Source organism: Cryptotermes secundus, unplaced genomic scaffold, assembly GCF_002891405.2.
Source record: "Cryptotermes secundus unplaced genomic scaffold, Csec_1.0 scaffold1951, whole genome shotgun sequence".
NCBI lineage: Eukaryota > Metazoa > Arthropoda > Insecta > Blattodea > Kalotermitidae > Cryptotermes > Cryptotermes secundus.
Window position 1 is genome coordinate 83119 of NW_019727443.1, and position 19757 is coordinate 102875.

Consider the following 19757-nt stretch of genomic DNA (forward strand, 5'->3'; position numbering starts at 1 on the left):
TGGATGAAAATCAGTGCAACAGGACGCTAAAATACAACATTATATATTGTTTCACTTTTCTACAAACGATTTTTTTTTCTGTTCATGGATTTGAAGGGAACTGGAACAGTTTAATTAGCACAGTAATATCTCTGGGCTAGATGACCAGGAACATTGTTCAGTTCCCAGCAGGGGCACAGATTTCTCTCTTCTTTAGAGTCCATACTGCTTTCACTGGGCCTGCTGTTGAGTGGACACCAGGTGATCTTTCACCAGGGTTAAAGCAGCCAGGGCTAGAAGTTCTACTCCATCTAGATCTAAAATAAAGACTATATGGAGCAATACCTCCACTCCTTCACCTTCGTAGTATGAAGCTTAATGATGCAAAGGGACAACTTTACTTTTTCCATCTTTTTTCAAAATTTAAAGAGCTGAAAGAATTCCAACTGCTTGTATTTAATCTTGGCTTGAAAGGTTAACATTTGTAAATGTTAAACTGTATGACAAGCACACAACATACCTGGCACGTCATCGGAGCCAAATGTTTGTCTGTAGAGCCGCAGTATTTGGGAGTACGTATGCTGATACACCTTCCAGGCTTTACGAAGTACCCACCCCCCTTTAACACAGCTGGTGAGGTCTTGCTGTAGGAATGTAAGAAGGGCCACACACACTTGTGAGTCTGCTAGGATAATCTGCTCTTCTAACTTGTCAGCTTGAGCCCTCTCCTGAAAGGTGACAATGATGCCCAAATTAAATTCCACAGAAATGTTAGATCATTCCCATCTGGGGACAAAATGGAACACATTTTAGATTGTTTATTCAGGGACTTGCATGTAATGTCTATAGAACGAATGATGTGATGCTGATTGTGCCCTTGGGTCTTTGCACTGAGTTGGCATGGGTAGGTGCTGCCTCAGTCTTAAGGGTTGAAGTGAGCAGGGTGAGTCAGTGTTCCTGAATCCAACAGATCCATGTGATGAAGGGTGGGGGCTGGTGTCTGGTGCAGACCAATAGGGAAAATTGACAGGAAAGGTTGCCTCCCTGCCCATCTTCCTTCTCTGATTCAGCATTCCCACTTTCCTTCCTTCCCATTCCTCATCGGGATTCAAACCCGCAACCTCCTGTCTTGTAGCATAGTGCTTCAGCCAACTACACTACTGTGTGCCCCTCTGTCTCGACCTGCTGGCTGGAAGACCCAGGCAGCAGATTCCTCCAAAACACAATTCAGATTATCACCACTGTGAAAACCAATTATCAGTAAGTCTTGTCAAATCATGTCTACCACTCACCGATGAATTATCACTTCCAAACATTTTGTTTCTTACTGCCTTCAGCCACCCTATGTCCTGGGCACACCTCTTCTCCATATCACGCAGTGTCTGTAGGGATTCTTGAAGTTTCTCGTCTTCAAACGTCATTAGTGCATTCTGAAATAAGAGCACACCAATTATGAAAACAAATCAGTAGCTTTTATAGCTTGTCATTGTCACTATTTATACTATGAATTATTACCGAGGTTCCATAATAATTAGGTGCAGTATATATACGTATATATAAATGTTCAGTAACAAGTCACAATGTTCGGGCACATATCTGTGTGGTTCATTTGGTTCTCAGAATGAACAGTGACCGTTTTAAAGAGTAGGTCTTCTGGGTTATAATGCTGACGTTTTGGAGGAACATATTACCTCCATCCTCAGGTTTGAAGTGTAAGCCAAGTGAGAAACTAGCAGAAGGAGGTAGCAAGCTGAGTGAAAGTGCAGCCTGGTATAGACCAGTCCAAGCCAGAAAGGAACTGAGCAAGCCGGTGGAAGCAAAGGAAGCAGTGTCTGCAGTGTGCCCTGAGAAGGGCTAGTGGCAGACCAAATGGAAACAGAAGTGGGGAGAAGCCGTACACACGTGTGTCAAGGGAAGAGCAGCAGGCAGTGGAAAAGACCAAGGAGGGTGAAGAAGTCGACTGTTGCAGAAAGATCCAAGAAAGACCAGGAGTACAGTTCCCTGAAAAGGTCTGTGTTCATGGGCAGAACTGCTGGAGAACCATGTCACCAGAAACCCAGAAGATCACAGTCTTCATAATCACCAGTAAGAGAACTTAAAATCAAATACAGAGATAAGTTCCCTAACAGCTTTAATTATCCAAACATTCTTCTGGAGAGAGTGAGGAAAACTATGATCAGTCTTATCAGGATAACTGGCTCCCACCTGAGATCCAAACTTATTTCCTGAATACATGTCTGGAAATTAGCACTACACAAACTTACTCAGTTGTGCTGTCATTAAAATCTGTTGTATTCACTGTAACTGTACATCAGTTCCAATGATGCATGCAGAATTGCAAAGAATGCGTACAGGCTTATATTAATATGTTAACAGTCTACTTACCATGAATGTTACAAAGCAGTAACCAGCTGCCATTTGAACATTATCTTTCTTTTCTCCAAATAGTTGTTCAGCTTCACTTATTTTATTGTTCAGGAGAAGCTGAATGCCTTTTCTTGCCAGATGCCAGTCATAATCTGCATTGCCGTTCTGCATTGTGTTGGTGATGCTCACAGTACTTAGATATACATGCAGAATTTCATTTTATGTAAATCATTTTCTGTTTAAAAATGTAACAGGGTATTAGTACAAGTAATTTAATTTTATAAATTATAAAACATAGCTTCTCATCTTACATTCCGTGAGACAGTGCAGAATTCTGTGGATTTGTAGGCCTGCAATAATGCAATGAACGTATCTTTTACGTTCATCGGTAACCCAACATATGAATGAGTTAATTCGCAACGCCCTAGATTTTTTATGACCTTCATGTGCTTTGGTGCATCGTCTCGCATTCACACTTCCCACCCTATCCCATTCATTCACTGCAGCCATATTCAGAACCGAGAAAATGAGGCCCTGGTAGCGTCAGTAGTCATGGTACTCACCCCTCGGAAGTAATTTGTCATTCCCCGCCGAACAATTAACATGTTCACATTAAGGGTTCTCTGAAATTTATTGATTTTAGTAAGCTGCTCTTCAGAGACTCCTGAGTGGCTCCACAATCCCTTTCCTCTTCCAACCCCATTCGTTTCTCTCCGCTTAGAACAGGAATCGGCCACCAAACAGCGGATGTGCACACGAAAATCAGTTCTCTTCAGTTGACGGTTTTCAAAAATTGATATTGCCTTTTACTACCTCTCTCACGGAAACAATAATAATAGTAAATATAAATCCGCATGTATTCTCTAAACCTTTCCTCTGAAGTAATAAATAAAATGTAATGCATAACAAGCTAATATTTCCATTGTTAAAAATCATCTTGTGTCCACTGTTATTTTTAATTCTAGTGCTTAATTTAAAGTTTTAAAGTGTCACCGTGACGAAAACCGCGTAGGCAGCCTAACTGTGAGAAATACAATTTATTACGCGTGTAGCACATAGAAATTTTTCGTAACCAAGCTTGTTAGAAGATGGTGTACTTAACCGTATATTTGTCATCACGCTAAATAGACGGCTATTATTTAAACTTGTACCATTTCAGTTGCATCATGAATATTCGTTGAATTACCCAATTTATGTTTGTTGCGTCCCCCATTTCGTTCAGTTTTCACGCATTTTTCGATCGGAAAAATATTTTGGGCCCAAACTGCAGGCACTGGGAGGATGGATAAAACAAAATATATTAGTTTAGTTGCGTTAGTGACTGAGTACAACGAGACGGTCATTTGTCGAAAAAAGAATTAGTAGTCCCACCGTAGTGAAAATGAAAGTTCTCCTTTTTGCACCATATATATATATATGTGTGTGTGTGTTTTGCAATTGTGTCTACCTGCATTGATTGTAGTGTTATAGGTCACTTAATTATTAGGTCTAATAATGGAAGTTGCTTTCGAGGTCTCAAGACCCAATCAGCTGACTGTCAAGGTTGAGAAGGTTGAGAAACACTGCGTTGAGTTTTGTTATGTGCTTTATATGCGACTGACATGTGAGCGTGAAGTAGGTGTGACGTTGGTTCGGCAGAAGCACGACAAATAAAAATTGAATACGCTGTTTTAACCCGGATTTTCATATTAGTTGTGGAATCATATCCTTTTGCACCCAGATATTATAATCATGGATTGTCTTCACTAAATCTTGTGTGGCTGACACCGCACTCTCGTGCCGTGTGCGCGCGTAATTTATGAGTGTCATTAATAGGAGATGTAAAATTATGACCCGGTGGTAACACGAAACCTGTATTCCAGCCCGGGTTTGTAGCAGTTAGTAATAAGTCCAGCTATAAATGTATCATTTTGCATGGAACGAAATTCTTAGGTTATGTTTGACAACTTTGAAATAGATGGAATTGGATGAAATCAATGCTAGGCATGCACATTCTCAGAACTTCTCCATAAGGCTTGCACAGGAGACTGGGGGTTGCAAAAACATCAGCACAAAATGCTACAAACTCATAAAACAAACAGGAGCCCTACAACTCATTGGGTTGCTTTGCAGTAGTTGATTTATGGGGCGATATTGAAGAGAAGGCCATTTATCAATTGCTGAGTCCAATATGTATCCAAGTCTATGTGACCTGAGTTCACATGAAGGCCCTCTGAGTGGCCAAACGATTTTTTGGTAGCTGTCAGATGCTGGAACTATACAATTGTATAGTCAAGGAAGTACACTCACCTCAGTTGCTTGATGCTAGATTAGCTATTAAAAATGCCATAAGACCAGCAGATGTAACATGTGATGGGTTAATGTATAATATGCCAGTGTTTTTTCTCTTGAGCTATAACTTTCCATTTCCACATGCCCAGCTTCGTGTGGTACAAGTGTCAGTTCAGGGCCCTAAGTCATGCTTCAAGGGGACAAGTGCAAACCTTATGATGCTGCCATCTCTTTTGAGACAGCACAAATTTTTAATTTACAAATCTGATTGGGTAAAATTACCTCATTCCTATAAATGTTATGATTCTCATTTGCAAAAGGAGCGATGCTTCATAAGAACGCAGTGCCCACAACTAAACTTCTTTGGCCAAGAAGAGAAACAGAATATCAAAATTCAATTAAATGTTCACTGTATGCACCCTGCTGTCATTTTTGAGGCTCTACTGTGCATGAAATACTCGAAAGGGACAGTGATTTCACTTGAGCTGATATTGTCACTTAAAATTGGTTGGGGGTGACAGGAAGGTCAGGAGGAATAGCACTACAGCTGTCAGGTGTTGTCACATGAGGGCGAGATCAGTTGCTTGCACTGTAGTGGGTAATAGATCCGCCAGTTATGGAAAGAGGATCAAAATTCAAGTACTCACCCTGAGTAATCAGATTATTTAATAACATCAAACATAATAATTTAAACAAGGCATCACATAAATGCATACAAATGAGAACAGAGGTCATGATTTTTTTATGATAAAATCTTCTTCAGCGACCAGCCACATGAATTTGAATCAGACTCTTCACATAATGAACAAGTGTTAAGAGTTAAAAAGAAATCTGATTTAATTTTAAAGCATTTAACTAATTTAGACTGATTTCAATCGGTAGCACATGCTTTAATGTGAACTGCTTTTTTTTTATTGCTAGTGGGGTGGGACTAAGTCCCTTGTACTGCGGCCACTTCTGGCTATTGTACCAGCCCCAAATGATAGGTGAGGGTGATTGTGGAGCAGTTGGTGGAATGAAGATTGGCAGGGGAAACCGAAGTACTTGGAGAAAACCTGCCCCAGCGCTGCTTAGTCCACCACAAATCCCACTTCACCAGACCCAGGCCGCCGCGGTGGGAAGCTGGTGACTGACCGCTTGAGCTATGGCGCGGTCCATGTGAACTGCTTGCTGGCTGATCAAGAGAGAGAGGAGAGTGGGAGATAAATGTGAAGGGAAAATCTGGCCTACCTATTTGGTTTCACCCTCTGCGACCTTTATCTGGCACAGCTGTCACATAAATTCAGAAGTATCTGTACACGATTTCCGTGAAATTCAGGAAGGTCTCCAGAATGTTGAACTTCTGCTCTTAATTGGCGTGGCTGTTGCTGTGACAACACTTTATCATTTTTAGTCACTATTAAAACTTAAATAAGTTTCACTGATATGTACAAAATAGTCACTGTAAGTAATTTTAATTATGTACAAATAAATATTTTTAACCAAAAATACATTTTAACAATAGATAATACTGTAAAACAGTGATAAAATATATAAGAGTGTCTATATTTATTTCAGACAAACTAAGGAAGTTCAAGCTTGAGGTTGCAAATATTTGTCATATGCGGTTTCAGTCTACTGAAAGTTTTCCTTTGCTGCAGCTGTGTGGCCACAGACTGCTGGCACCAATGTACTGCACACAGAAATATAACTTCAGCATGTAGGAGGGGGGATGGGCAGAAGCTGGCATGTGGGCCTGATCTAGCCTGACAGTATTTTCAAACCAGCCCACAGACCTCATTTGGCCTGATATGATTTTCAGCCTGCCTTCAGCAACATATTGAAATTACTACAGAACATGCAAACTTAGTGTTTTCTGTATACATACTTATGTTACAAGTTGAACATGATTTGTAAGATTTGAGGTTTTCAAGGCGGTGACTATGAGAAAGCCATCTTCTGGGACGTGGCACAGTGTAGATATTGTGTTAACCAGCGTTTTGGAGGAATGTATCGCCTCCATCTTCAGGGTAGAGGAAAAAAGAAAATCCGCGAGTGAGGAACCAATGTCGGTTAACACAATATCTACACGGCGCCACATCCTAGAAGATGGATTTCTTCAGAACAAAATTTGTTCGTGAGGTTAAGTAATGTTTTGGGGGTGGGGGACATTTTAGGACCATGTTTCAATAATTTAGGCAGACATGTAAAAGAAAATGTTACCTGGAATTTAATGAACCACGTCAGACATTTCAGCCAGTTATTTAGTCATTTTGCTTATAACTGTAACTGGAGGAATGTGAACTTGACAAAATTAAATTCCCATACATTAATGCAACATGCTGTACATAGTTTCGAGGTAGTGAGACAGTACGAGAGCTTCTAATCACAAAATGTGAATTATTTGTGCTCAGGATGGAAACATTTACTGATGAGAATGTACCGTTTTCCAGGTTGTAACTCCACATAGTTGCACAGAACCCCGATATTTTGGTGGAACACACTGCCTCCAACTTCCATGTTGAAGAGCAAACCATACAAGAGAGGGAAACAAGCTAAGCTTGCTCGGCTTACTCTTTGACCTTGATGATGGAGACAATATGTTCCTCTAAAATATGGGGCTGTGTTTGAACCGAATGGTCTTACAACCCTGAAGACAGAATTCATCATAGTTACTGTCATGAGAACCTTATGTCCAATGTATATTTCCTTTATTGGATACACACAAATGCTTGCAAAGTTTTTGTATGAGTGAAGATTAATACCCCACATACTATTTTGAATGTTCTGCTTGTGATAGCCGTGGATTGGAACAATGCCTCTAAAACTATGCTGCTGCTCTTCTTGTATGTACAAAGAAATCGACCAATTATAACTGATTTTCGGGGACATCAAAAATAAATGAGCTTAGTATGTCTGAAATATAATTAAAATTGCTAAATATTTTGTAGACATTTTGAAACTTGTGTGGGAAGGAGGTAACAATAATGAGGCCACATTTTACACACCACATACCGCTTACCAAATAATGGTAAAATAAATCTTTGTAAAAAAAATTACCATGACATCATACAGTCAGCTGTTCTTATCAGAGTAAGAATGATGTGATCTCCCTCTGTACATCAGATGTATGAAATATTTTTATGTACAAAATTAATTAATTGATATTTAAAAATTTATTAGTTTCGTTTCATATAAATTCAAATCCTTCATATTTTTCATCTGCTATTTTTGTTTCAGGTAGCAAAATTTTGCCCATAATATCAAAGCCCATGATGTATGTTGCAGTGGCGCCCTTGTTTTCTTCAGATCTCAGAGCAACAATCACTTGATCTGAGCTTCCAGGGATGAATTTGAAACTAGAAAATCCATGTGTAGGAATTAAATTTCCAACATGAAGAACCTGTAACATAATTACACGAGTATACAGGTAAGAAAGTTAATATTAGAAAGTACACTATGATATGATATGCCACATGAATATGTACAAAACTGCTGAAATGTTTCTGCATGCACTGGCATGTCTGCCCACTTTTAATTATCTTGAAACCTGTGCTATTTATGCACACTAAGTGTATTGAACATAAAAATGTCCAGAGATAGGGACTAGATCTATCTATTGGACCCAACTGAGTTAAGTTTTGCCCAAGGATGGGGACAGAATCCAGTCTCCTCAACACTGTGTTTTGAAAAATAAACAGGACGGTGGATAATGTCCAAAAAATAATACTTAGAAAAATGTCCATTTCAATTATCTTTACAATTTTTATTTGAAATTTTTTTGCTCTGAAAAAATATGTAATCACTTATATTTGAAATGTGTGCAAATAGACACATTCAGATCCATGTGGCAGTTCTCAAGTGTTACATGTGATCACTTGGTGAAGCTAATAGCTGAATGGCAATTGGACACGAGTAGTGTGCTTTCCAACATTTACACCAAAAAGCTGTGACAAGGAGACTCGTGTTGCTTTTCCTGTATCTTTTCTTGAGTACTTAAGAATTGTGAAGGAAATGATGTACCTTAATATCTGTGAATGTATCATCTGCTGTGATCATTATATTGCAACCTCTGGTTTCATCAAGCACGTCATTGTAACTGTCTTTTGAACATCGTCGTGGAAGGAAAAACCAACATTTGTGGACATCACTCCATACCACTGCCTCATGTGTGATGTAACCTTTAAAAGGAGTAAACAAGACTTGGGAGATGTATTTTATATGGTATATAAAATTCTCAAAAGCATCCCAGAAAACAGTAATCTTCAAGAATGTATTTTTTTTAATAATAAAGTATTGAATTTTGCAGAGCACACATTAGTTTTCCTCTGTATATATGGCCACTTATCAAGTCGTGCATTTGCACTGCATGATATGGCACTTTCCACATTCAAAACTATGGAGCTTACAGTGGTAGCTTTCACTCCGGAGATTAGAGCCTTTCTAGCAGCACACCTTATGGTGGAAGCTGTCCCCAGCAGGATGTGTTACTATATGTGCAAGGTTACGCTTCGAAAATATCGTATCTGTATGTGGTTCAAAGTATTGGAAAGTGGACATATTGATCCACAGTTATGTATTTTGTTTCTGATGCTTTCTAATATGTAAATATTCAGAACAGTTGTTGTAGTGCATTATACAGTCAAGTGACATCCTTGTCAGGTGTCTTAGGTATGCATACTTATGATATTTTAGTAAAAATAAAATTGGCCCTGTCCTTAAGTAATTAAGTATTATGCCATGAAGATGTACGAGGGAGTGGATGTATAGATCCATGTATTCTTGACCTCAGCACTAGTTAGAGGTGAGTGGTCAGCTTTATGCCCTGGCCACTTTATCCTTGGGGAAACAGACCCACAGTGCCCATTGGACAGGAGGCTGAGTGTGACATGGAGAAGAGAAAAATCTTGACCCTACTTGGATTTAAACTCCAAATCCTCGGCCGCCTATTCCATAGCTAAGGTTATCTAGGGGCTTAATATGGAATATCCAGAGATATTAAGTTTATTCTGTACTTTGCTAGTATGTGTGGTTGCCATGTCTGTTAAAAAGTAATAGGAAAGTACTGAGTAGACTTTTTGGGTGCAATTTTAATGTGCACAGTCTTTCTCTTCCAATTACATGAATAGACTTTTAATTTGATATTCTTTCCTTAAAGTGATATCGAAGGAAAGTAACCAGATCATGGGTGAAGAACAGATACTTCTGCTTGTTCTAGTTAGACTGAAACAGCTGGAAATCTTATTTATTAAATGTTTTATTTCAAGATAACATTTCCATATGTAAGCCCAGAAGACTGCTTTCTTCAACATTTCCATAGTTTGTACTGCCATTTCTCGTGCATTTTAATTGCTAAATGTGTTCTAATGGCAGTACACGTGTGTGCGTACGTTCTGTTACTGCTATCACACGACAGGTTTCTTTTTATCAGGTGAAGTAGACATACCAGGAAATTCAATCCCAAGCATTCTTCTGACTGAAAGATATTTGTGATACCAGTTATGATGTTCCACTTCCCCGGTTGGACTAACGGTCTTGACCCACTGTGGATGTGTGTTTACTGCTTCTCCAGTGTTGGTTGTCCATTCCTTCCCTAGACCTCCAACAAATAATTTCCTGTCTTTTACGGCAGCCCATTCCGATTTGAAACCTGTAATGCACGTGCTTGATTCTAGCTAAACCGCAGTTAATTGTACTTACTTTCATTTTGGAGAAGGGTAAATTGAATTGTTAAGAAATTAATGCTAAATTTTACTCTGTGTTTCTCTTACACTCAAAATTAGATTAAAAGCTGCATCATTTTAGTTTAAATCTTATATCAGATAGCAAAATTGCTACACTAATCATAGTATTGTATTTCAGCACTGCATTAATATACTCTTCATTCACACACTATACTTCCATCCACAATGCAACCCGTTCACTATCTCCCTCTCTTTCCACCACACGTTTCGGCTGTATACGGCCATCACCAGATATCACTACTTACCAACTGTTTCAGTGCATATACAAAACAGTTTTGGTAAGTAGTGACACCCGATGATAGCCGTATACAGCCAAAACGTGTGGTGGAAAGAGAGGGAGATAGTGAACGGGTTGCATTATGGATTGAAGTATAGTATGTGAATGAAAAGTTGCTACATTAATTTTTAACATATGTCACTTAACTTCCATGTTTTGGAATGATCATAGAAAAGATGCAAAACTCAAGAGTTGTACTGCTGTGAGAGAGACTTTCTATGGCAGATGTAACTCACTGGCAATCTAACGAGGAGTGTCAAGTCACTGCTGTATAAGAGCTGACAGGAAGGTGTAAAACATTCAGCAGTATAATAAAATATAAAGAATATGCAAGCTATATAAAACTATGGTACACAGTAATGAACTAACCTTTATTCATTCGCCCATCCCCATCATTAAGCATAACAAATGGTATCACTTCGTCATCCAGTAATTCATAAATGATCCCTGTTCTATCATCAACAACATACAGCTTTCCATTAAATACTACAAGTTCTGAGAGCTCCATTCCTCGACCTGACTCTCCAATACTTGATCTCAACACAGTCGTGTCACCTGCATCCCACGATACCTTAATGCTTTTTGAAACAGGATTCCATAATAGGGATCCCTTTTTGTAATAACTTAGCCATGTAAACTCTTCGATTTTGCTTCTGGATCCTTTGTCCAAATCACTAACCACTCCTATTCGAAAGAGGATTCCTTTAGGTGTTCTCTTTGGTGTTGTCAGTGGATATGTACTGTTATAATTATCATGACTGGAAGTAGTCGGAACTGGCATGTATGGTTTAACTGAAGACTTATTTTTGAGAGATTCTACACTGACAGTAGAATGATCTACAGCATATGTATACATCACTAAAAGCACTACCAAACCTATAAAGGCAACCAAGCTAACAAACTGTGTTTGAATTCGTAAAGTTCTGTTCCCTACACGATAGGTCGTAGGTGTTCGAATGGCTTGTCTCCATTCCCTTAGTGACATTATTTCACCACTGTCGGAATCTTGAGGATCTTGAGGCATGTAGAATTGCAGTAATTTAATACTAGACCTAACCAACATCCACCGTTCATGATATAACTACATCGTGATTATGTGAATCATGATTTTTTCGTGAGCACTTTGTATGCTATGGCCTCTTTCCTATCAGTTCTTAGGTACCTTTGCTCGACACGTCAGTTGCGCTCTCAACCATACGAAAGTACTAATACGCATAACGCAAAGCTTCATGTCTTCCATATGACAAGACAACGAAAGTCGAGAAAATTACGTGTCTACCTAATCCACAGATAACGAACAGCATGGATTACCACACACCACTCGAGACACGTTGTGTAGAAGAAATCGGATAACATACGGAATAAAAATTTACCACGTGAACCATAACCAACGGCAAGTCGTCTGATGGTAATAAAAATATGGCGACGAGGACGGCACTGAAGTTTGCAAAGGACCTTAAAGAATTAAGGTTGCATTTATGCCAGACCTCTGCTGCCAGTAAGGGAGTAAGGTATTAAGAGACAATGACAGTGTACTAATATTGTATCGTAGATATAGTGTGTAATTAGCTTTGTGTTTTTAATTGACAGGAATATTAGATCTTTTTGTCATGTAGTTGAAATATATTGAAACCAGGTATAATTTTAGGCTAGAAATTTGACAGCACGAATGGGTCTCACCCATGCGAAAGTATACAATTATATCTACTTTTTGTTTCGCGTTTGTTGCAAGCCATGAAGAAAATTATATTAGTGATAAGGTTATGTAATTGAGAAATGTTTACCTCAAATTTAGTTCTTCCTCAAAGGGGTGAAAAGAACTGTATGTGCAGCTGTGTCTTCACCAGAATAATTATTTCCTGATATGTAATTTTCATAATGCCGTGAATTTAAGTGTGCATAGGTAAATCAAATCATAATCGACCTGAAGTCATAATTGCTTACCAAATAAGTTTGTACTAAGTGTTAGTAGTACTCAGAGTATTCTTATAATTGATATAATTTATTTAGGGTTTTTATGTCGTTGCACAACACACGATTTTGTTGTATATAATATGTGCTTGAATTGAATATATCAGTGGATCAGCAAGTTCAATATATTGGACAGTACAGGTTGTGGTTGACCATCATGAGGTGTATACATGTATAATCATAATTATATTATACCAGTGCTATCACCAAATGCACCAATATTATCTCAAATGCTGTGTCATAGCTTAAGCGGTTAGTCGCTGGCTTCCAACCGCTGTGGTCTAGTCAAGTGGGATTTGTGTTGGACAAAGTGGCGACGGGGCAGGTTTCCCCGAGTACTTCGGTTTCCCCTGCCAATCCTCATTCCATCAAATTCTCCATAAGCATTATCACCAGTACAGGTACAATAGGACATATGGAAGCCAACGTGCCGAGGGGACCTAATATAGATTCTACCTTACACTCTATGAAATCTTAACTATTGTAATCTTCTGTAATCTATTGTAAACAATTTTGAGTATTGTAACTTTATTCTCTTATTGTAATCAGCCAATGTACAGTAAATGACTTGTCCTATATCATGTAACAGTGATCTATAGAGATGAAATGAATAAATAAATAAGTAATCGAAATGTATCCATTTTGGTCATATAATTAGAAGTTTTTCAAAGAACATGTTATAGTATATGTAACTCATAAAATTATATAACATGTATACATAAAAGGTGTGTATATAGCATATAAAATTTGAATAACGAAAGGTAATAGGGTGGTGTGTTTTCCCCGGAACAGGCCGTGGAGGCCCCCTAGGGTTGCAAGACATTGAGGCTCCCACATTTTCTAGACAGTCAGCTTGTAGGTGGTGGTAAGGTTGTTAGCCTTATGTGTTGGCCACCTTTTACCCCCAGGAAGATTCTTGGTACTCATTTCTGTTAGAGGCTGAGTCGACCCCAAGGCCATAGTGTGGCTGGAAGGATTTTAGAACAATTGAAAAATCCAGTGACCTCATTGAGAATAGAACCTGCAGCCTTCCAGCTCGTAGCATAATGCCTCAACCAACTACGCTACCAGATGTCCCAAGTTGGAACTGCATTGTAAAGTTGTATGGAAAGCTGATTAAGTTTGTATTTATTCTACACATCTGTTTAGCATAATTTAATAATTATGTTAGTCTTGCAGCATCAAAGTAATGGAATCCTTGAAAGTGATCTAATAGTGCTAATTGGTTTATTTCAGGGACTTCATTGAGTCACAGTACGTTAGCTTGAAAACTTCCAACCCCAAGTTTCCCATCTTGATAAGAGAATGCAGTGGGATTCAGCCTCGACTTTATGCCAGATATGGTAAGGATGAGATGTTTTGTGGAAAAGTTTGTAGCCAGATGAATGCTTAAACATGTGGGAACCAAGTGTAAGATAATGGGGGGGGGGGATTTAAAGATGTTAATTCATATGATTTACCAATTGTGCTGCTAACTTCTCTGGCTGTGGTTCATTGTTTCCTGTTACATGACCTCCATATAGCACCAAGGTTAAGAATGGGGGAGCTATACCTCCATTATCCCATATGTCTTCATGGCATGATACTTAATTAGTTAAGTATCATGGACAATTTTATCTTACCTTTACACATCAAGGTATTTATATATATATATAAGTCCGTTACCCAAGTAACTAAAATTTACTGCCATGTTGCCCACCATGTTAGTACAGTCACCTTTAGAAATACTTTGTGTTGTCGCTGGTGAAGGAGTCCTCATATTAGAACGTTTGTAGGCATTATTTTGGAGGCAAATTTTAATGTTATGCTTTGGGTCTTGTTTTTACAAATAAACTTATACTGGCAGTGCTAATGTGGCAAGCACTGTGGTGGTAAATTTTAAAGTAACCTGGGTCACCCAGTGATACTCCATATCAGTTTTCACTGGCTTCCTTTTTATTTCAGAGTTTGGAAAGGAAAGCAGCGTTTCTCTGGCAAACTTAAAAGCTGAAGAGGTTTTGAAGCAAGTGGAAAGACTCTCAAAATCTTATTAGAACTAATTTTGTTTTAGAAACAGTTGATGTATATTGTATTTTGTTTGTAGATATGTATTTAATTTATATGTAAATGTCAAACATTTGAGACCATGGATATGAGAATGTGAATATTTTCTGTCATCGTTAGTACTGGATTGTTTATCTTTAATCATGTTTTTATTTGGTAAAATCTTGCACAATATAAACAGCCAGAACATATTTTCAAGGCAAGTTTTTTGGGTAACATACTATCTTTTAATTTGTTGGTGGTAGTGATTTGAGTTTATATATTTAATAATATTTATTCATCCCATAACAAAATAATTTTGTATGCTAAAACTTCCTCAGACTATGAACACAACAATAACATTTGCAAAACAGTGTTTTTATTAATATTGTGGTAACCCAAATAATTCAGGTTTGAAGTCCTCCAGTGAATGGAGGACTAATGTTGCCAGCTGTTTGTTTTCTTCAGAAATATGTTCATCTGGCACCATTACAACTTGCATTCCTGCAGCTAGAGCAGCTTTAACACCATTTGGTGCATCTTCAAACACTAGGCACTGAAATGAAACCATCAAGGATTAGGGTACAGTATCAGATTTTAAATGATTCCAGCAATAATTATGATAACAGTCTGAATATGCATTGTGTGGGAAATATGTACAGTAAACTGTCTGCCACAGAACCAGTCCAGCTGTATGAACTGGCATAGTGGTAACAAACGCTCTCGACTCATATTAATTAAGCAGGTGCTTGGTCGAGATCTCAGCCAGGACACCTGTTATATTGACCAATTTTTTTCTGTTGCTCTCTTCGGACTCTCCAGGCAAATTCTGGGACAATGCCTTGACTAAGCCATCATCACTTGTTTCATCATCCTGCTGTTTGACACTGCATGGTCTAGACACTGACAAATTCACAAAATAACTCTCAAAAGAAAAAGCTGCCCACCCTTTTTTACTCTGTAGCAGAAGTGATCAAGATTGTTATTGTGCTGACAGGAGCACTCGCTCCGGGGCAGTAACACTTGGTGTGCATATTCACTGGGATAATCATGCCCTACATGTAGAAGGATCATACTGGGGCCACCAGATCTGTACATCATGGTGACCTGAGGATTCATTGTATGTACCTTGTCTGGTTTTGGTTTATCTGGGAATCTTGAAGCACATATTTGAAAGATTTCAGGGCTTGGTTTTCCCTTCTTCACTTCTGGATCACTACTCGCCATTACAATATGATGAAATAAAGAAAACAGTTCTTTGTGATTTGTTAGCTTCAGGTTAACACTTTCCTCAGAGCTGCTTGTAGCAACTGCAATTGGAATGCCATGTTGATGCAAGTGACGCACTAAGCGTTCTGCTCCTGAAATGAAATGTTACAGTAGCATTGCAATGTACACTATACGCTATCATATCTTGACATTAGCAGGCAAAAGAAAAAAAGAAAAGATGTCAGTGAATGCAGTAATATTTAGTATTTGATGTTATATTATGCTAGATTAAAGGAGTAGAGAATTAAACACTCATAGCGCTGTGGCCATCTTTGATTTATTGTGTATCTCCTTTCTAAGATTCAGCACCATGAATACAGTGCCTGTACTGGGGTCATGATAACTCATTTGGATTCATTAAATTGGCTCCCTGATAATGAAATCATTATGTCTTTATTAGGGCCCCATGAAGGATTAATTTCTAAATAATCTACTTCACTACTTGTCCAATATACTGCATAATGACTTAATTTGGGGGGAAGGATCTTCTGAACAAAAATTCTACAAAGAAATTATTTAAATACCTTTCATGTTTGAAGCATTTTTGAAAGTCTTGCATAATTCAAGTTTCTGCCAGTCAGTCAGCTGGGAACTAATGAAATATACAGAGGTTTTATCTGGTAAGAACAGTGCTCATGGAGGTAGCCATGTCTGTAGTAAGTACTCCAAAATTTATTTCTGTAACTTACAATATGAGGGAATACCTTTTCTTCTCATTGATTTACACTGACAAATTGTAAAAGGATTATGCTGCCTTGTCCTGTTCTGGTGTTCACAATGTATTTTTTGACCCAGACTTTGTTCGTATTGCATTTTGTATAGCTGCTGACCTGAAATTGATTTTTTGAGTGTGCGTAACACTGCTGGCACATAAAATATATAAAATGCTTTTTATATTTTCTGGGTAAGAACATTTGTGAACCCAGCAAAATTTTTGAAATTGGCAGTTTTGATCATCACTTGTTCACCTGATGATGGAAAGAAAACAGTTTCTGAAACGGTGATTCTAAAGGACTGAGACAGTGGCCAAGGACCACTGTTAGAAAACTTTTAAACTTACAGTGAACACTTCTTGAGGGATTAAATCCATATTACTCTGGCTGGGAATTCAATAATTCTGCATTTTGTCATTGTAAGGCCTTCTGATTTAATGTGCTCCAGAAGAGTCGTGTACAATACAAAAGTTACCAGCTGGTATGTCAGTTGTGCTCATGATTACCCCTGTATGACACATACTATTCAAATAAAAATTGTTAAAACAGCTTAATTTCAGGAATGAATTAGGAGGTTCGATTCCCATGTTTTCTATTAGTAGATTCCAGACCTCATTTCCTGTGTTCCTTCAGATACAAGCTCTTTGTATATGTTGTGCATTTGTACACAGGATTGAAGGACAAAGAACCAGTGTCATAGTGTTTCCAGGTTGTGCACAGTGACTCTCTCCTACGACTGCTCAGCAGCAGCTTACATATACACTGTTCAATAAGTAACATCCAAGAATGCATTGCACTCATACTTATTGCTTCAATGCAGATTTTCAGAACAGCACAGTATAACAGACCCACTGTTTGTGTACTTAATTGCCAAAGCAGCTGAGACACTTGTCCCAGCAATACACCACATGTTGATTCCCTGAAAAAGAACAGCATATATTGAGCACCTTCCACCATGCCTTGGTTTTTGTATTCAAAATGTTTGCCTGTGAACTGCTCCTTAGTGGTCAAAAGAAGTTGAAATCAGCAGGCGCAAGGTTTCAGCTGAATAGTGCATGGGAAAGGTGTTCTACGCAGTCTCTGGGGATGCTGATGGCATTTTAGCACATGTAGTATTCTGCTTCAGTTCCTGGACCATGAGGCAATAGTGAATGCACATAGGTCTCAGACAACATTGTGGCACCAGAAGGAAGCAATCCAGATGAAGAAAATGGCTCTTACTTTTGGGAATTAATAGGATGTGTACAGCTGGGACATTTTCACGGTCATTCATTCTGGAAATTCCTCCACACTGTTGGACATTATGTTCAAGTAATAGAGAGGAGTGTAATATACCCCCAGATGTTACTTATTCTCCAACACTTTTTGTAAGATAAACATATTTTGGGAATGACAAAGGAGCAAGGAAGAAGGTTGTTTTACCTGGCATTAACTTGGTCTTTGGAAGCATTTCTCTTTGCAGCAGGCGTTGCTGACTCAAAAGTTCTTGAGGACTCATTGGGAGGTTGACTTCCTTAACTAAAATTGCACATGAATCCGATTCCACTGTTCCCAGTACTTTCTCTCTTACATCAAATGTATAGCTCTTACCATATTTACCACAAATAATTGAAAACATCTCCACGTAAATTTCTTCTGTCCCTGTCAGAAAAAAGTAACATTAAAAATGTGTTAAAACTGATTACATTTTAATACCTGGCATCAGTTTTGCAGATGGAAATAGATTCTTGATCTCGTGTCTTGAATGTGCATAATATTCTTCTGGCAACACTGGTAAATTTAACATTTCAACAATAGCTCTTGAATATTCAGGACCAGGAAGTCCCATTATTTTTTCTCTCAGTTCCATTGTGAATGTTCTGCCGAAGGATTTACACAGTTCAGTGGCTGTATGCAAGTAGAAAGTTTCAGTATCTGAAACATTACATACTAGTTAACCTTCTGAAGTGTGAAATTTATGTAAGTAATATTTAAAATTTCAGTCTATACTTTGTGGAAACAGGTCATCTCCATTACAAAGACCAGCTGGTTAAGGCTGTTTAAGGAAGTAATTGATGATTACTGTGAGAATCATACAAAATGCATAAATATGCTCTCTGGGCAAAATGTGAGGTTTTTATGTTAAGAACAGATGGTACCTATAGTTATCACAGTGTTCTGAACCGTTAAATTAAGAGCCATAGTGAAGATGTTTCATTTAAGGTTTTCAAATTAACTGCTGCTATTTTAAATGTACTTACATTTTTAAATCACAATCATGCAGAGACAGCACTTGTGAGGTGAATCTTAATGGAAGGGATGAAGCGGGAGAGTTACTGATATTTACGAGAAAAGTACTTCTCATCTACTTGAAGAAGTTGTACTGCATTTTTGAAAATTTGCTTGGAAATTGTATGGACCACATGGTACATTTATTATAAATTTAGAATAGCTTCTAGAACCTTTCAACCATTCCAAAGTTACATGCAGACCACCCATTTTTATTTTTGCGACAGAATTTGAAGATTTTAAACCTAATATGAAAGTAGTTTTGAGCGAAACTGATTTCATACTCGTATTCTGAGACACTTTAATTTTTGATAATATAATCGACTGTCCCTGTCATAAAAAGAACAAAAAAGTCCAATGCAGATTACTTGTAAAAGATGAATGAGTACTGGACTAATTTATTATTTACCAAGTAGAAGGCCGTCCAGGTCAAATATGACATGGTCAACCTTACTATAATTTGCCATAATGAATTTGTATCACCCAGAATCCTTCAGTCACAGTGTATTAACACGATACTGGAATGAGAAATATTTCAGTATTGCGAAATGCACATTACGTTGGTGACACGTATCTAATTAAGAAGACGATAGATAAACTATTACGTCAAATCAATTAAAAAACCTGTCGCGAAAACTTGGAAAGGCAAATAGATAAATATATCCTTTATATTTGCTTAAGATAACTTCATTCACGTAAAGTCAAACACATAGATAAGGGAAAGACATTTTATTATGTTGTACAGCATGTTATTGATTATCGTTAGTCAACTGAATTAAATCACGTTCTGAAATCTCTCATAGCATCTTCATGGTCTTCATAGCTTAACTTTGCAACAAACATCGCTCAGCAACCGTTGTTATCCGTGCGTAATGATAGGTGCGCGGCGAATACAAA

General features: G+C 38.0%; 4 protein-coding genes across 13 annotated transcripts in view; 1 reads left to right on the plus strand and 3 right to left on the minus strand.

Annotated features, from left to right (window-relative positions):
• LOC111864871 (tetratricopeptide repeat protein 39C) overlaps positions 1-5591 on the minus strand; it is a 16485-nt gene extending 10894 nt beyond the window's left edge. Inside the window, exons 1-4 of one of the 4 annotated variants that reach the window (XM_033751603.1) lie at positions 4636-5591; positions 2365-2581; positions 1272-1409; positions 500-707 (exon numbers count right to left, since the gene is read on the minus strand). In XM_033751603.1, the coding sequence (XP_033607494.1) occupies positions 500-707; positions 1272-1409; positions 2365-2517 (499 nt within the window). In that variant the 5' untranslated portion in view covers positions 2518-2581; positions 4636-5591. The other 3 variants (XM_033751602.1, XM_023852442.2, XM_033751604.1) reach the window with 3 other exon arrangements.
• A 1039-nt stretch (positions 5592-6630) lies between these two features.
• Positions 6631-11700, minus strand: LOC111864873 (soluble calcium-activated nucleotidase 1). Its single transcript, XM_023852444.2, has 4 exons — positions 10987-11700; positions 10043-10246; positions 8620-8777; positions 6631-7999 (listed from the first exon to the last, which is right to left on the minus strand). The coding sequence occupies exons 1-4, from the start codon at positions 11678-11680 to the stop codon at positions 7787-7789; spliced, it is 1269 nt and encodes a 422-aa protein (XP_023708212.1). The 5' UTR covers positions 11681-11700; the 3' UTR covers positions 6631-7786.
• Positions 11701-11934: 234 nt separating this feature from the next.
• Positions 11935-14822, plus strand: LOC111864875 (NADH dehydrogenase [ubiquinone] 1 alpha subcomplex subunit 2). Its single transcript, XM_023852454.2, has 3 exons — positions 11935-12128; positions 13825-13931; positions 14533-14822. The coding sequence occupies exons 1-3, from the start codon at positions 12037-12039 to the stop codon at positions 14619-14621; spliced, it is 288 nt and encodes a 95-aa protein (XP_023708222.1). The 5' UTR covers positions 11935-12036; the 3' UTR covers positions 14622-14822.
• A 152-nt stretch (positions 14823-14974) lies between these two features.
• On the minus strand, positions 14975-19582 carry LOC111864874 (pseudouridine-5'-phosphatase). Of its 7 annotated transcripts, none has more exons than XM_023852450.2 (4): positions 19270-19582; positions 18015-18233; positions 15739-15971; positions 14975-15166 (listed from the first exon to the last, which is right to left on the minus strand). In XM_023852450.2, exons 1-4 carry the CDS (start codon positions 19325-19327, stop codon positions 14993-14995), a joined length of 684 nt encoding a protein of 227 aa, XP_023708218.1. In that variant the 5' UTR covers positions 19328-19582; the 3' UTR covers positions 14975-14992. The 7 variants fall into 7 exon arrangements, with proteins under 7 accessions (XP_023708218.1, XP_023708219.1, XP_023708216.1 ...); XM_023852451.2 differs by lacking the exon at positions 18015-18233 and adding an exon at positions 18288-18506; XM_023852448.2 differs by lacking the exon at positions 14975-15166 and having other exon boundaries at positions 15180-15971; positions 19270-19378; positions 19466-19580.
• Positions 19583-19757: the final 175 nt, after the last annotated feature.

Bases quoted from the DNA above. Each gene is read 5' to 3' on its own strand.
- LOC111864873 (XM_023852444.2), bottom strand. From the start codon at position 11,680: ATGTTGGTTAGGTCTAGTATTAAATTACTGCAATTCTACATGCCTCAA. The intron at 10,247-10,986 runs GTTAGTTCATTA...CGTGCATTACAG, and splicing joins GGATGGGCGAATGAATAAAG to GTTTCAAATCGGAATGGGCT. The intron at 8,000-8,619 runs GTACATCATTTC...ATTATGTTACAG, and splicing joins ATACATTCACAGATATTAAG to GTTCTTCATGTTGGAAATTT.
- LOC111864875 (XM_023852454.2), top strand. From the start codon at position 12,037: ATGGCGACGAGGACGGCACTGAAGTTTGCAAAGGACCTTAAAGAATTA. The intron at 12,129-13,824 runs GTATTAAGAGAC...GGTTTATTTCAG, and splicing joins GCTGCCAGTAAGGGAGTAAG to GGACTTCATTGAGTCACAGT. The intron at 13,932-14,532 runs GTAAGGATGAGA...TTTTTATTTCAG, and splicing joins TCGACTTTATGCCAGATATG to AGTTTGGAAAGGAAAGCAGC.
- LOC111864874 (XM_023852445.2), bottom strand. From the start codon at position 19,327: ATGGCAAATTATAGTAAGGTTGACCATGTCATATTTGACCTGGACGGC. The intron at 18,234-19,269 runs GTAAATAATAAA...TTTTTCTGACAG, and splicing joins CCTGGACGGCCTTCTACTTG to GGACAGAAGAAATTTACGTG. The intron at 15,972-18,014 runs GTAAAACAACCT...ATTTCATTTCAG, and splicing joins AAAGACCAAGTTAATGCCAG to GAGCAGAACGCTTAGTGCGT.